The following is a 12,756-nucleotide window of genomic DNA, read 5'->3' on the forward strand; positions in this document are numbered from 1 at the left end:
TTGTACGATAGACTTTGAGGCTGTAGTAACTAGTGAAAACAGTTTTGTTGTCTCTCAGTTGCCATGGGATACCACCGATAAGTCAAAGAAAGCTCACGCTTTCTGTCCAAGAAAAGACACATGTTGTAAAACACACAATCCGCTGCTACAGCCCCGCTCTATGGCGGGGTTGTGCTGCTGCAGGCAAAGAATCTTTATTCAATTATTTATTTTACATTTCCCCATGTCCATCTGTGAAAGCATGTGGAAAGAAAGAGATGTGATAGTCTTGAAAATGTTGGCTATATTTTATTCTTAGTATGGTCATCCTCAGCCAGAGATCCAAAGCCAAAGTTCTTTGTATAAAGTTAAACATTAAGGACCGGACATGATTTATAATTTTTTTGAATCACAAAAATAGTTTCTCTGTGTAGGACTGTCAGTAATATATGCAGCGTGTGTGGTGTATGGGAATGTGGGCCATCTCTTTATGGTGCTGTTTGGCATAAGGCCAGAGATAAAAGTCAATGATGGCAGAGTTGATATTGCAGCTTTGGCCATCTCGATCTTCAACCAGACTCCACAGGTGTGCCTTGATCTTCTCCACACACCAGATAGAGCAGCCACGAATCTCCACCTCTCTCCTGTCGCCTGAGCTGAGCAACTCACCTGAGAGAGAGGAGGGTCAAAGGAGGTTCCAACACACACACACACGCGCACAGCATAGAGGGGAGAAAAGACTAACCGTTTCTCAATGTCTCCATCAGGGTGTCTGAGTAGCGTAGTGCCCCCAGGTGGACCAGGGCCTGTGGTACTCTGTAGTCAGCAAACATGGTGAGGATGTCCAGGTTTGGCATGTCCCCCTCTACCCTGGCCTCCATGATGCCCCAAAAATCAGCCACCAGAATCTGAGCTCGCTTGTAGAGTGAAATCCTCTTTCCCTGAGGTAGACACACAAGACAATTTAGTTGACAAGACACGTTCACGCAGAGACTGCGTTCACCATCAACATATTAACCATAGACATGCATAGTGCATTCATAAAGTCTTTAGTCCCTTGACTTTTCCACATTTTGCTACGTTACAGCCTTATTCTAAAATGTATTAAATAATTGTTTTCCTCATTAATCTACACAAAATACCCAATAATGACAAAGCAAAAACAGGTTTAGACATTGTTGAATATTTATTACAAGTAATAAGCTGAAAACCTTATTTACGTAAGTGGTTGTAGCAGGCCCTTTGTTATGAGACTCAAAATTGATCTCAGGTGCATCCTGTTTCCATTGATCATCCTTGAGATTTTTCTACAACTTGGAGTCCACCTGTGGTAAATTCAATTGATTGGACATTTTTTTAAATTTACCTTTATTTTACTAGGCAAGTCAGTTAAGAACAAATTCTTATTTTCAATGACGGCCTAGGAACAGTGGGTTAACTGCCTGTTCAGGGGCAGAACGACAGATTTGTACCTTGTCAGCTCGGGGGTTTGAACTTGCAACCTTTCGGTTACTAGTCCAACGCTCTAACCACTAGGCTACCCTGCCGCCCCTAACCCTACATGATTTGGAAAGGCACACACCTGTCTATACACAGTTGCAAGAGAAAAAACTAAGCCACAAGGTCAAAGGAATTGTCCGTAGAGCTACGAGACAGGGTTGTTTCAAAGCACGGATCTGGGGAAGGGTACCAAAACATTTTTGCAGCATTGAAGGTCCCCAAGAACACATTGGCCTCCATCACTGTGTGGCTCAGTCGGTAGAGCATGGCGCTTGCAACGCCAAGCGTCGTGGGTTCGATTCCCGCTGGGGCCACCCATATGTAAAAGTAGTGGCCCCAGCCGACTTGTAAGTCGCTTTGGACAAAAGCGTCTGCTAAATGGGGTATATATATATATATCATTCTTAAATGGAAGAAACTAGCCAAACTGACCAACTGGGGGAGAAGGGCCTGGGTCATTGAGGTGACCAAGAACCCATTGGTCACTCTGACAGGGCTCCAGAGTATCTCTGTGGAGATGGGAGAACCTTCCAGAAGGACAACCATCTCTGTAGCACTCCAACAATCAGGCCATTATGCTAGAGTGGCCAGACGGAAGCCTCTCCTCAGTGAAAACCCACTTGGAGTTTGCCAACTGGCACCTAAAGGACTCAGACCATTAGAAGATTCTCTGGTCTGATGAAACAAAGATTTAACTATTCAACCTGAATGCCAAGTGTAACATCTGGAGGAAACCTGGCACCATCCCTACGGTGAAGCATGGTGGTGACAGCATCATGCCGTGGCGATGTTTTTCAGCTGCAGGGACTGCGAGACAAGTCAGGATCGAGGGAAAGATGATCGGAGAAAAGTACAGAGAGATCCTTGATGAAAACCTGCTCCAGAGCGGTCCGGACCTAAGACTGGGACGAAGGTTCACCTTCCAGCAGGACAACGACCCTAAGCACACAGCCAAGACAATACAGGAGTGGCTTTGGGACAAGTCTCTGAATATCCTTGAGTGGCCCTGCCACTGCCTGGACTTGAACCCGATCGAACATCTCTGGAGAGACCTTAAAATAGCTGTGCAGTGACGATCCCCGTCCAACCTAAGAGAGCTTGAGAGGATCTACAGAGAAGAATGGGAGAAACTCTCCAAATACAGGTGTACCAAGCTTGTAGCATCATACCCAAGAAGACTCGGGGCTGTAGTCACTGCCAAAGGTGCTTCAACAAAGTACTGAGTAAATGGTCTGAATACTTATTTAATACTTATATTCCCGGGGATTTATATATACACACATTTGCAAAAATGTCTAAAAACCTGTTTTTGCTTTGTCGTCATGTGTAGATTGATGGAAAAAAAATGATTTAATCAACTTTAGAATAAAGCTGTAACGTAACAAGATATGGAAAAAGTCAAGCGGTCTAAATACTTTCCGAATGCACTGTATACTGTTTATGTACTTTTTTTCACCTTTTTTAACCAGGTAGGCTAGTTGAGAACAAGTTCTCATTTGCAACTGCGACCTGGCCAAGATAAAGCACAGCAATTCGACACATACAAAGTAACACATGGAATAAACAAAACATACAGTCAATAATATAGTAGAAAAAAATAAAACAAAAGTCAAAATACAGTGAGTGCAAATGAGGTAAGATAAGGCAGTTAAGGCAATAAATAGGCCATGGTGGCAAATAATTACAATATGGCAATTAAACACTGGAATGTTAGATGTGCAGAAGATTAATGTGGAAGTAGAGATATTGGAGTGCAAAGGAGCAAGATGAATAAATACAGTATGGGGATGAGGTAGATAGATGGGCTGTTTACAGATGGGCTATGTACAGGTGCAGTGATCCGTGAGCTGCTCTTACAGCTGGTGCTTAAAGCTAGTGAGGGAGATATGCCTTCAGCTTCAGTGATTTCTGCAGTTCGTTCCAGTCATTGGTAGCCGATAACTGGAAGGAAAGGCAACCAAAGGAGGAATTGGCTTTGGGGGTGACCAGTGAAATATACCTGCTGGAGTGCGTGCTATGAGTGGGTGCTGCTATAGTGACCAGTGAGCTGCGATAAGGCGGGGCTTTACCTAGCAGAGACTGGTAGATAACCTGTAGCCAGTGGGTCTGGCAACGAGTATGAAGCGAGGGCCAACCAACGAGAGCGTACAGGTCGCAGTGGTGGGTAGTATATAAGACTTTGGTGGCAAAACGGATGGCACTGTGATAGACTGCATCCAATTTGTTGAGTAGAGTGTTGGATGCTATTTTATAGATGACATTGCCGAAGTCGAGGATCGGTAGGATGGTCAGTTTTACGAGGGTATGTTTGGCAGCATGAGAGAAGGATGCTTTGTTGCGATACAGGAAGCTGATTCTAGATTTAATTTTGGATTGGAGATGCTTAATGTGAGTCTGGAAGGAGCATCTACAGTCTAACAGACACCTAGGTATTTGTAGTTGTCCATGTATTCTAAGTCAGAGCCGTCCAGAGTAGTGATGCTGGACGGGGGAGCAGATGCGGGCAGTGATCGATTGAATAGCATGCATTTAGTTTTAATTGCATTTAAGAGCAGTTGGAGGCCACAGAAGGAGTGTTGTATGGCATTGAAGCTCGTCTGGAGGTTAGTTAACACAGTGTTCAAAGAGGGGCCAGAAGTATACAGAATGGTATCATCTGCGTAGAGGTGGATCAGAGAATCACCAGCAGCAAGAGCGACATCATTGATGTATACAGAGAAGAGAGTCGGCCCGAGAATTGAACCCTGTGGCACCCCCATAGAGACTGCCAGAGATCCGGACAACAGGCTCTCCGATTTGACACACTGAACTCTATCAGAGAAGTAGTTGGTAAACCAGGCGAGGCAATCATTTGAGAAACCAAGTCTGTCCAGTCTGCCAATAAGAATGCAGTGATTGACAGAGTCGAAAGCCTTGGCCAGGTCGATGAATACGGCTGCACAGTAATGTCTCTTATTGATGGCGGTTACGATATCGTTTAGGACCTTGAGTGTGGCTGAGGTTCACCCATGGCCAGCTCTGAAACCAGATTGCATAGCGGAGAAGGAATGGTAGGATTCGAAATGGTGGGTAATCTGTTTGTTAACTTGGCTTTCGAAGACCTTAGAAAGACAGGGCAGGATATATATAGGTCTGTAGCAGTTTGGGTCTAGAGTGTCACCCCCTTTGAAGAAGGGGATGACCGCGGCAGCTTTCCAATCTTTGGGAATCTCAGACGATACGAAAGAGAGGTTGAACAGGCTAGTAATAGGGGTTGCAACAATTTTGGCAGATACTTTTAGAAAGAGAAGGTCCAGATTGTCTAGCCCAGCTGATTTGTAGGGGTCCAGATTTTGCAGCTCTTTCAGAACATCAGCTATCTGGATTTGGGTGAAGGAGAAATTATGTGGGCTTGGGTGGGTTGCTGTGGAGGTGACCAGGCAGTTGCCCGGGGTAGGGGTAGCCAGGTGGAAAGCATGGTCAGGTGTAGAGAAATACTTATTGAAATTCTCAATTATAGTGGATTTATCGATGGTAACAGTGTTTCCTAGCCTCAGTGCTGCGGGCAGCTGGGAGGAGGTGCTCTTATTCTCCATGAACTTTACAGTGTCACAGAACTTTTTTGATTTTGTAATACAGGATGCAAATTTCTGTTTTAAAAGGCTAGCCTTAGTACTACTCACTGGGCGTGCAGATGCACTCACACCTGCCTGCTGCCATTCCTGAGCAAGCTCTGTACTGGTGGTGCCCCGATCCCGCAGCTGAATCAACTTTAGGAGACGTCCTGGCGCTTGCTGGACTTTCTTGGGCGCCCTGAAGCATTCTTCAAAACAATTGAACCACTCTCCTTGAAGTTCTTGTTCATCCGAAAATTGGTTGATTTCGGTGCAATCTTACTGGCAGCAATATCCTTGCCTGTGAATCCATTTTTGTGCACAGCAATGATGACGGCACGTGTTTCCTTGCAGATAACCAGAGGAAGAACAATGATTCCAAGCACCACCCTCATTTTGAAGCTTCTAGTCTGTTATTTGAACTCAATCAGCACAACAGAGTGATCTCCAGCCTTGCCCTCGTCAACACTCACACCTGTGTTAACAAGAGAATCACTGACATGATGTCAGCTGGTCCTTGTGGAAATGTTTTTGGGAGATTCCGTTAATTTGCATGGCAAAGAGGGACTTTGAAATTCTGATCACCCTTCATAACATTCTGGAGTATATTCAAATTACTCTTACTCTCTACACAAGGTGAATTTGGAATGAGTGGGTCATCCTACTAACTGGGACAGCTTAATCCTGATGTTTATTTCTTGGGTATTATGCCCTTGCAGAGAAACCACAAGATCAAAATCACATCACTTTATTAGTGTGACATCAGAGGGAAGCAGTGCAAGCTGCAAACAGGAAGCTCACCCCGCAAAGCACAAGTTAAGATCAGTGACATAACATCAAAACAAAAAAAAGTTAAGGTTCTAAAACTGTCAAATAATGCACTGAGCCAAATTATGATGTAAATGTGTATACTATGTACTGGTGCATCAAAATACATTAAAAAGTTACCAATATTATGTTTCATTTTTGTAATTCAGTGATTTTTTTTGTTGTTGTCCTGCTTTACCAACCATAACTTGTAAAGCGGGACAACAAAAAAATTGACTGAATTACAAAAATGAAACATAATATTGGTAACTTTTTAATGTATACTTTTTAATGTATTTTGATGCACCAGTACATAGTAGGACATCATGGAGTAGCTAAAGTGGGACAGTCTTATAGCCTTCTCCAATGGAGGAAAGAGATCCAGTAGGGACGCCCTGTACTTAGGTTAGGCGGGGCTCTGGTTATTGTAGTACTATATACTGTTAATTATTTATTGTAGTACTCTTGTTAGCACTGTTATTTGGGTGAATTCAGAAAAAGTGGGAGACATTTTATAACCTCTTCAGACATCTAACATATTAGCCCAACATGATATTTCTAAAATCTTCAGATGTTTCCTTATCACACAAAATGTAATTGTGATTGGGGTACAATTAGGACTATAATAATGGTGTCCCTATTTAACCTACTATCCCAGTCCACCAAATGCAAACAAAAAATATGGTTTTGACTGTGTGTGTCATGTCTCCTGTGAATATGATATAAAAATTCCTACCTTCAGGCTATGCTCAAACCCTACACCCCAACCTGCCACCTCAGGTATCTTGGCCCTGCTACCCCTACGGGAGGGCAGCTCCCACACAGCCCAGTCCAAGCTCTTCTCTATCCTGTCACCCCAATGGTGGAATCAGCTTCCCCCTGAAATTAGGACAGCAAAGTTCCTGTCCCTCTTCCAAAAACATCTGAAACTCTACCTCTTCAAACCGTATCTAAAATAATCCTTTCTTTAAAAAAAAATCAGAACTTACACTTAACCCCCCCAGCTCTGACTCTACTGACAGCTACATTAAGGAAAATGTTTACTTTCTATGCCTGTGAAATGTGGTTGTCCCACCTAGCTATCTTAAGTTGCTCTGAATGCACTAACTGCAAGTTGCTCTGGATAAGAATGTCTGTTAAATGACAAATGTAAAATAAAATAAGTGTGAGATTAGGAAACATCTTGAGTATTTCAGAAATGTATCATGGGCTAATATGTTGGATAGGTTACAGAAGACAGAAATGCAAAAAGTGTCCCAGTTATTCTAAATTCACCCTACGTTATGTTGAAGAAGTTGTGTTTTGCGTATGACCTTGTATGTGGCCTCGTCCCTGTACGAGGGCAGGTTGTCTACAATGAGCTCCACCATCTTCTGCGCATCTCTACCGGCAGGGCTTATGAAGCTCCGGAAGCTCCCGCCGTGCTGCAGTAGCACACGTCCCCCCTCTGTGAGGACCCGGTGACGCTCCTCAAGCATGGGCATGGGCGTGTTGTTATCAGAGCGCAAGACATGGCCCAACTCCTCAACACTCATCTGGGAGAAATAGGACGGTTCTGTGATGGGAATACCTATAGAGGGCATGGTATCTTGATTAGCTGCATTCAGATGGACAATAGGTCATTGGAAATGTTACGGAAAATGTGTTAAGAAGACTGAACGGTAATTTTTAGAACAGGCAAGAGTGTAATTTACTTCAAAGGTTTTATCATGCATGCATTCTGCAAACGATAACGGTGTACAAGCAAACAACACAAAGCAGTGTGTGTATGAGAGTACAGGCAGCCCTAGACAGAACAGATATAGGGCTGTAGCGCTCACCCTCTTCTAGGCTTGGGCGGTCTATCGTTTAACGGGGTATTTTGAAATACCGATATTTTTAATACCATTTCATTTATTTATTGTTTTTGGGGGGGGCATACCCGCCTCGCGTGGGCTGAGGGATTGTGTGCAACGCCACTGCAGGTTAAGTATAACTATAAGAAATCTAAGATGTGTTAAATTATATCCAGCTCAGGGCCCCAGCTATGCATTTGGTTTGCTAACTTCCCAGCTAAGTGGCTAGATGTCAAGATCAAGCTTCTTGGTTACATGAGATACATTCATTCCCCTTCTGGATCAAGATCCTTGTTGCCTAAATTGTTTGTGTGTAAAGAAACATTTTATAGCGCCCCTTGTGTGCACTTCCGATAATACCATATGGTACAGAAACGGTATGAAAATCTGGATATTGTCCCTTCCTACCCTCTTCCATTGCTCTGGTGATGGCAGCACAGAGGGTCATGTAACCGTAGTAGGTGGTCCCACGGTACGTCACCTCACACTGCTGGTCCTCCTGTTCAGGCCAGAAGGAGAAGTTCATTGTGTCGACTACAAACACCCAGTTCAGGGCATGATCGGAGGTTGGGGAGGGGGCCAAGGGGTTGGCCTTCTTCCACCCACTGGCTGTGAGGTCCTCGCTCTTCCGCAGGGCATAGAGCATCTCCGCTACCCTCCGCACGCCCTCCTCCTCCACAAACACATCCTGACTGTGTTCCACCACGAACCGGCCAGACTCACGGGGGGGCAGTGGGGCCTCCATCAGCACTGCAAATAAAAAGACCAGTCACATCATCTTCGATGTTCAATGTTACACTTCTCACCCCCTCGCTCTACATAAATAGGTACACCATACCACGACAAATTAAAATGTTCTCAAATAAAACTTAGAGACTGGGACATAACACCAGCATTGCATAAATGGTAGTCTACTGTTCAAAACCACCTTCACTCTGCTATGTTTGTAAAAAGGGGCTTTATAAAATACATTGGATTGATTGATGTTGAGTCACGCTCGCGCTTCCCTCTTTTTATGGGAAAAACAAATGTACATCTTTAATGGAAAAAGCACAACCCTGAATGACTCAAATGCTATATATAGCCCAGTATAGTCCTATACAACTAATGCTGCGTTCATAACCATGTGGAAAGGTTGTATTTGCTATACACGACTTGGAAAAATCCACTTGAACGCCCCTCCAACTTGTAATTACTAGTGGGAAACTCATGGTGCGTTCAAGACAACTGGATTCTTCAGGTCGGAAAGTCTGAGCTTCAGATTTCTTTCCATGAGATCCCAGTTGTCTTGAACACATTGAAGTCAAAAGTCAGAGATTTCCTAGTTGTTTTGCGTGGGGCATCATCCATCCCTAAACTCAGAGACTTCTCCTACATGCTGACCTGATGTCACCTACTATGGAAATTACCTTGATAACAGCATTTTCCACAGTTAAATGCAACAAAGCACAATTTATAAAAAGCAATCTATTCATATGGTTAAAATTTGTTTACTAGCATGATAGCTGTACTTTAGTTGATTGTCAACCAGTTCAAAACATGTGAATGCTTCCAACTGGTATTTAGGACTTTACAACTGGTAATTACCACCTTTCCATTTGGTTATGAAGGCAGCATGAGTTCACTGTGACAAGGACAACGAGTAAACTGTCATAACTGGACTTCATGCAAGTAATGCCACGTTCAAATCAACTGGGAACTTGAAAGAAAATGAGCTCCGACTGGGAAAAATCGATTTGTACGGTCATTCAACTCGGGATCTCGGGCCTCTTTTTTGAGCTCCGTCCTGAAGATCTCTAACGTCATGATTTGCCTCGTATTTTTCCGAGTTCCCAGTTGCTTTGAACGCGGCAAAATTACCCTGCACGTGAAATGGGTCGTTACTGTTCATTCTACATGAGTTTCTACGTTCTATGTGGACTATGTAGGCTATATTGTAACGTTACGCCTGTACTTTATATCGAATGTAATATTACTAGATTGATAAATGAAACATTTACAGTTAAAGGTTCAAGGAAATCAACCGTTGTCCACGACGATACATTTTTTTTTTAACATGACCAATTGTGTAGTTAGTTGGCCTTACCTGGACTTTAGGACTTGGCTGAAGTAACGGCACAGAAAAAAAATGGGCGTAGAGCGATAGGTCTATATCCGGTGTCTGTCATTCATTGAACAAATCAATGTGGCTCATTTGCTTACGTCAAAGCAACATCGACCAATTATATTAGAGCCTATGTCAGACGAATGCGGAAAAATAAAGAGGTAGCTTGGAACGATTTCCTCAGATCCGGTATCTTTGTTTCCGAGGACATTACAGTGCCAAATGATATGCTGTGTCAGTTTGTTGTTCCGAATCCAAATGGACTCTTACCGTAATTATTTTGTGAACCGTTTTTTTTATTCATTAGTTTAGTAATTGATTCGTTATTTTATCAGTAAAGTGAAACAAGATGGTGCTGTTTAGTTTGGCACCACTACACTAAAGTCAGCTATATGTAAAAAATAAAAAAGTCACATGAAACCCTTTGCTGCTATAGGCTGTGACTCTACAACAGTGAAATAAGCATGAACATACATTTGAAAGATTGTGTCTAAAGGTCTAAACGAGTGTGGTGACCGTGATAATTTTGTTCCTGGACTTCCACTATATTGCAATTTTTAAATAAAACCGTTCGTGTACTGCACGTAGCCTAATAACAATTGATAATTCTTTATGACAACGTCCCACGCTGCAGCATCCTATTTAAACTGAGTCGGCAGGTTCGGTCAGACAAGTGGCATAAACTTTATTTTCATAAGACAAGTCAGTTTCTCAAGCTACAGCAGGGCAAGGGTCAGGCGCAGGGGGATATCGACACATTAAGAAAATCATTAAGCATGATGGATTCTGGAGTATATGTAAAGTCTAACACTAGAGATACCGTACATACACCTAACATTGTCAAATGGTATTTGACCACTTCTCCCGGACAGTCCTGCGTTTTGCCTTTGTCCGGCACTTTTAAACAGCAACTTCTAACACCACTAGTTAAAATAAAAGGCTGATTTGTCCAATATTTCAGTTAGACATTCCAACCCGTCTCTTGCAGTCATGCGTTAATGAATGTAAACTCAGCAAAAAAAGAAACGCCCCTTTTTCAGGACCCTGTCTTTCAAAGATCATTTGTAAAAATCCAAATAACTTCAGATCTTCATTGTAAAAGGTTTAAACACCGTTTCCCATGCTTGTTCAATGAACCATAAACAATTAATGAACATGCACCTGTTAAGACACTAACAGCTTACAGACGGTAGGCAATTAAGATCACAGTTATGAAAACTTAGGACACTAAAGAGCCCTTTCTACTGATTCTGAAAAACACCAAAAGATAAGATGCCCAGGGTTCCTGCTCATCTGCGTGAACATGCCTTAGTCATGCTGCAAGGAGGCATGAGGACTGCAGATGTGGCCATGGCAATAAATTCCAATGTCCGTACTGTGAGATGCCCAAGACAGCACTACAGGGAGACAGGACAGACGATTGTCCTCGCAGTGGCAGACCACGTGTAACAACACCTGCACAGGATCGGTACATCCGAACATCACACCTGCGGGACAGGTATAGGATGGCAACAACTGCCCGAGTTACACCAGGAACACACAATCTCTCCATCAGTGCTCAGACTGTCCGCAATAGGCTGAGAGAGGCTGGACGGAGGGCTTGTAGGCCTGTTGTAAGGCAGGTCCTCACCAGACATCACCAGCAATGTCGCCTATGGGCACAAACCCACTGCCGCTGGACCAGACAGGACTGTCAAAAAGTGCTCCTCACTGACGAGTCACGGTTTTGTCTCACGGTCGGATTCTCGTTTATCATCGAAGGAATGAGTGTTACACCGAGGCCTGTAATCTAGAGCAAGATCGATTTGCAGGTGGAGGGTCCGTCGTGGTCTGGGGAGGTGTGTCACAGCATCATCGGACTGAGCTTGTCATTGCAGACAATCTCAACGCTGTGTTCCTGTGAAGACATCCTCCTACCTCATGTGGTAACCTTCTGGGAGGCTAGTCCGGACATGACCCTCCAGCATGACAATGACACCAGCCATACTGCTCATTCTGTGCATGATTTCCGGCAAGACAGGAAAGTCAGTGTTCTGCCATGGCCAACGAAAAGCACGGATCTCAATCCCATTGAGCACGTCTGGGATCGGTTGGATCGGAGGGTGAGGGCTAGGGCCATTGCCCCCAGAAATATCCGGGGACTTGCAGGTGCCTTGGTGGAAGAGTGGTGTAACATCTCACATAAATAACTGGCAAATCTGGTACAGTCCATGAGGAGATGCACTGCAGTACTTAATCCAGATACTGACTGTACTTTTGATTTTGACCCTCCCTTTGTTCAGGGACACATTATTCAATGTATGATAGTCGCATGTCTGTGGAACTTGTTCAGTTTATCTCTCAGATGTTGAATCTTATGTTCATACAAATATTTACACGTTAAGTTTGCAGAAAATAAACAGTTGACAGTGAGAGTTTATGTATAGTACCAGCCAAATGTTTGGACACAGCTACTCATTACAGGGTTTTTATAAATGTTTACTATTTTCTACATTGTAGAATAATAGTGAAGACATAACTATGAAATAACACATTGAATCATGTAGTAACCAAGTGTTAAACAAATCAAAATACATTTTATATTTGAGATTCAAAGCAGCCACCCAATGCCTTGACATCTTTGCACACTCTTGGCATTCTCTCAACCAGCTTCATGAGGTAGTCACTTAGAATGCATTTCAATTAACAGGTGTGCCTTGTTAAAAGTTAAATTTGTGGAATTTCTTAATGCGTTTGAGCCAATCAGTTGTTGTGACATGGTAGGGGTGGTATACAGAAGATGGTCTTTTACCAAATAGGGCTAAATCCATATTATGGCAAGAACAGCTCAAATAAGCAAAGAGAAACAACTGTCCATATCTACTTTAAGACAAAGGTCAGTCAATCTGGAAAAAGTCAAGAACTTTGAAAGTTTCTAGTGCCGTTGCAAAAACCACCA

At 43.2% G+C, this 12,756-nt stretch overlaps 1 protein-coding gene across 1 annotated transcript; it reads right to left on the minus strand.

Moving 5' to 3' along the window:
• Window positions 1-123: 123 nt before the first annotated feature.
• On the minus strand, window positions 124-9,882 carry qng1 (Q-nucleotide N-glycosylase 1). Its single transcript, XM_064955457.1, has 5 exons — window positions 9,801-9,882; window positions 8,123-8,464; window positions 7,193-7,449; window positions 725-920; window positions 124-648 (listed from the first exon to the last, which is right to left on the minus strand). The coding sequence occupies exons 2-5, from the start codon at window positions 8,457-8,459 to the stop codon at window positions 419-421; spliced, it is 1,020 nt and encodes a 339-aa protein (XP_064811529.1). The 5' UTR covers window positions 8,460-8,464; window positions 9,801-9,882; the 3' UTR covers window positions 124-418.
• Window positions 9,883-12,756: the final 2,874 nt, after the last annotated feature.

This window comes from Oncorhynchus masou, chromosome 1 (genome assembly GCF_036934945.1).
Source record: "Oncorhynchus masou masou isolate Uvic2021 chromosome 1, UVic_Omas_1.1, whole genome shotgun sequence".
NCBI classification, from domain to species: Eukaryota; Metazoa; Chordata; class Actinopteri; order Salmoniformes; family Salmonidae; genus Oncorhynchus; species Oncorhynchus masou.

Coding starts and splice junctions, on each gene's coding strand:
- qng1 (XM_064955457.1), bottom strand. CDS start 8,459: ATGGAGGCCCCACTGCCCCCCCGTGAGTCTGGCCGGTTCGTGGTGGAA. Junction 921..7,192: donor GGGACGAGGCCACATACAAG/GTCATACGCAAA, acceptor TGTCTACCTCAG/GGAAAGAGGATTTCACTCTA. Junction 649..724: donor GATGGAGACATTGAGAAACG/GTTAGTCTTTTC, acceptor CCTCTCTCTCAG/GTGAGTTGCTCAGCTCAGGC.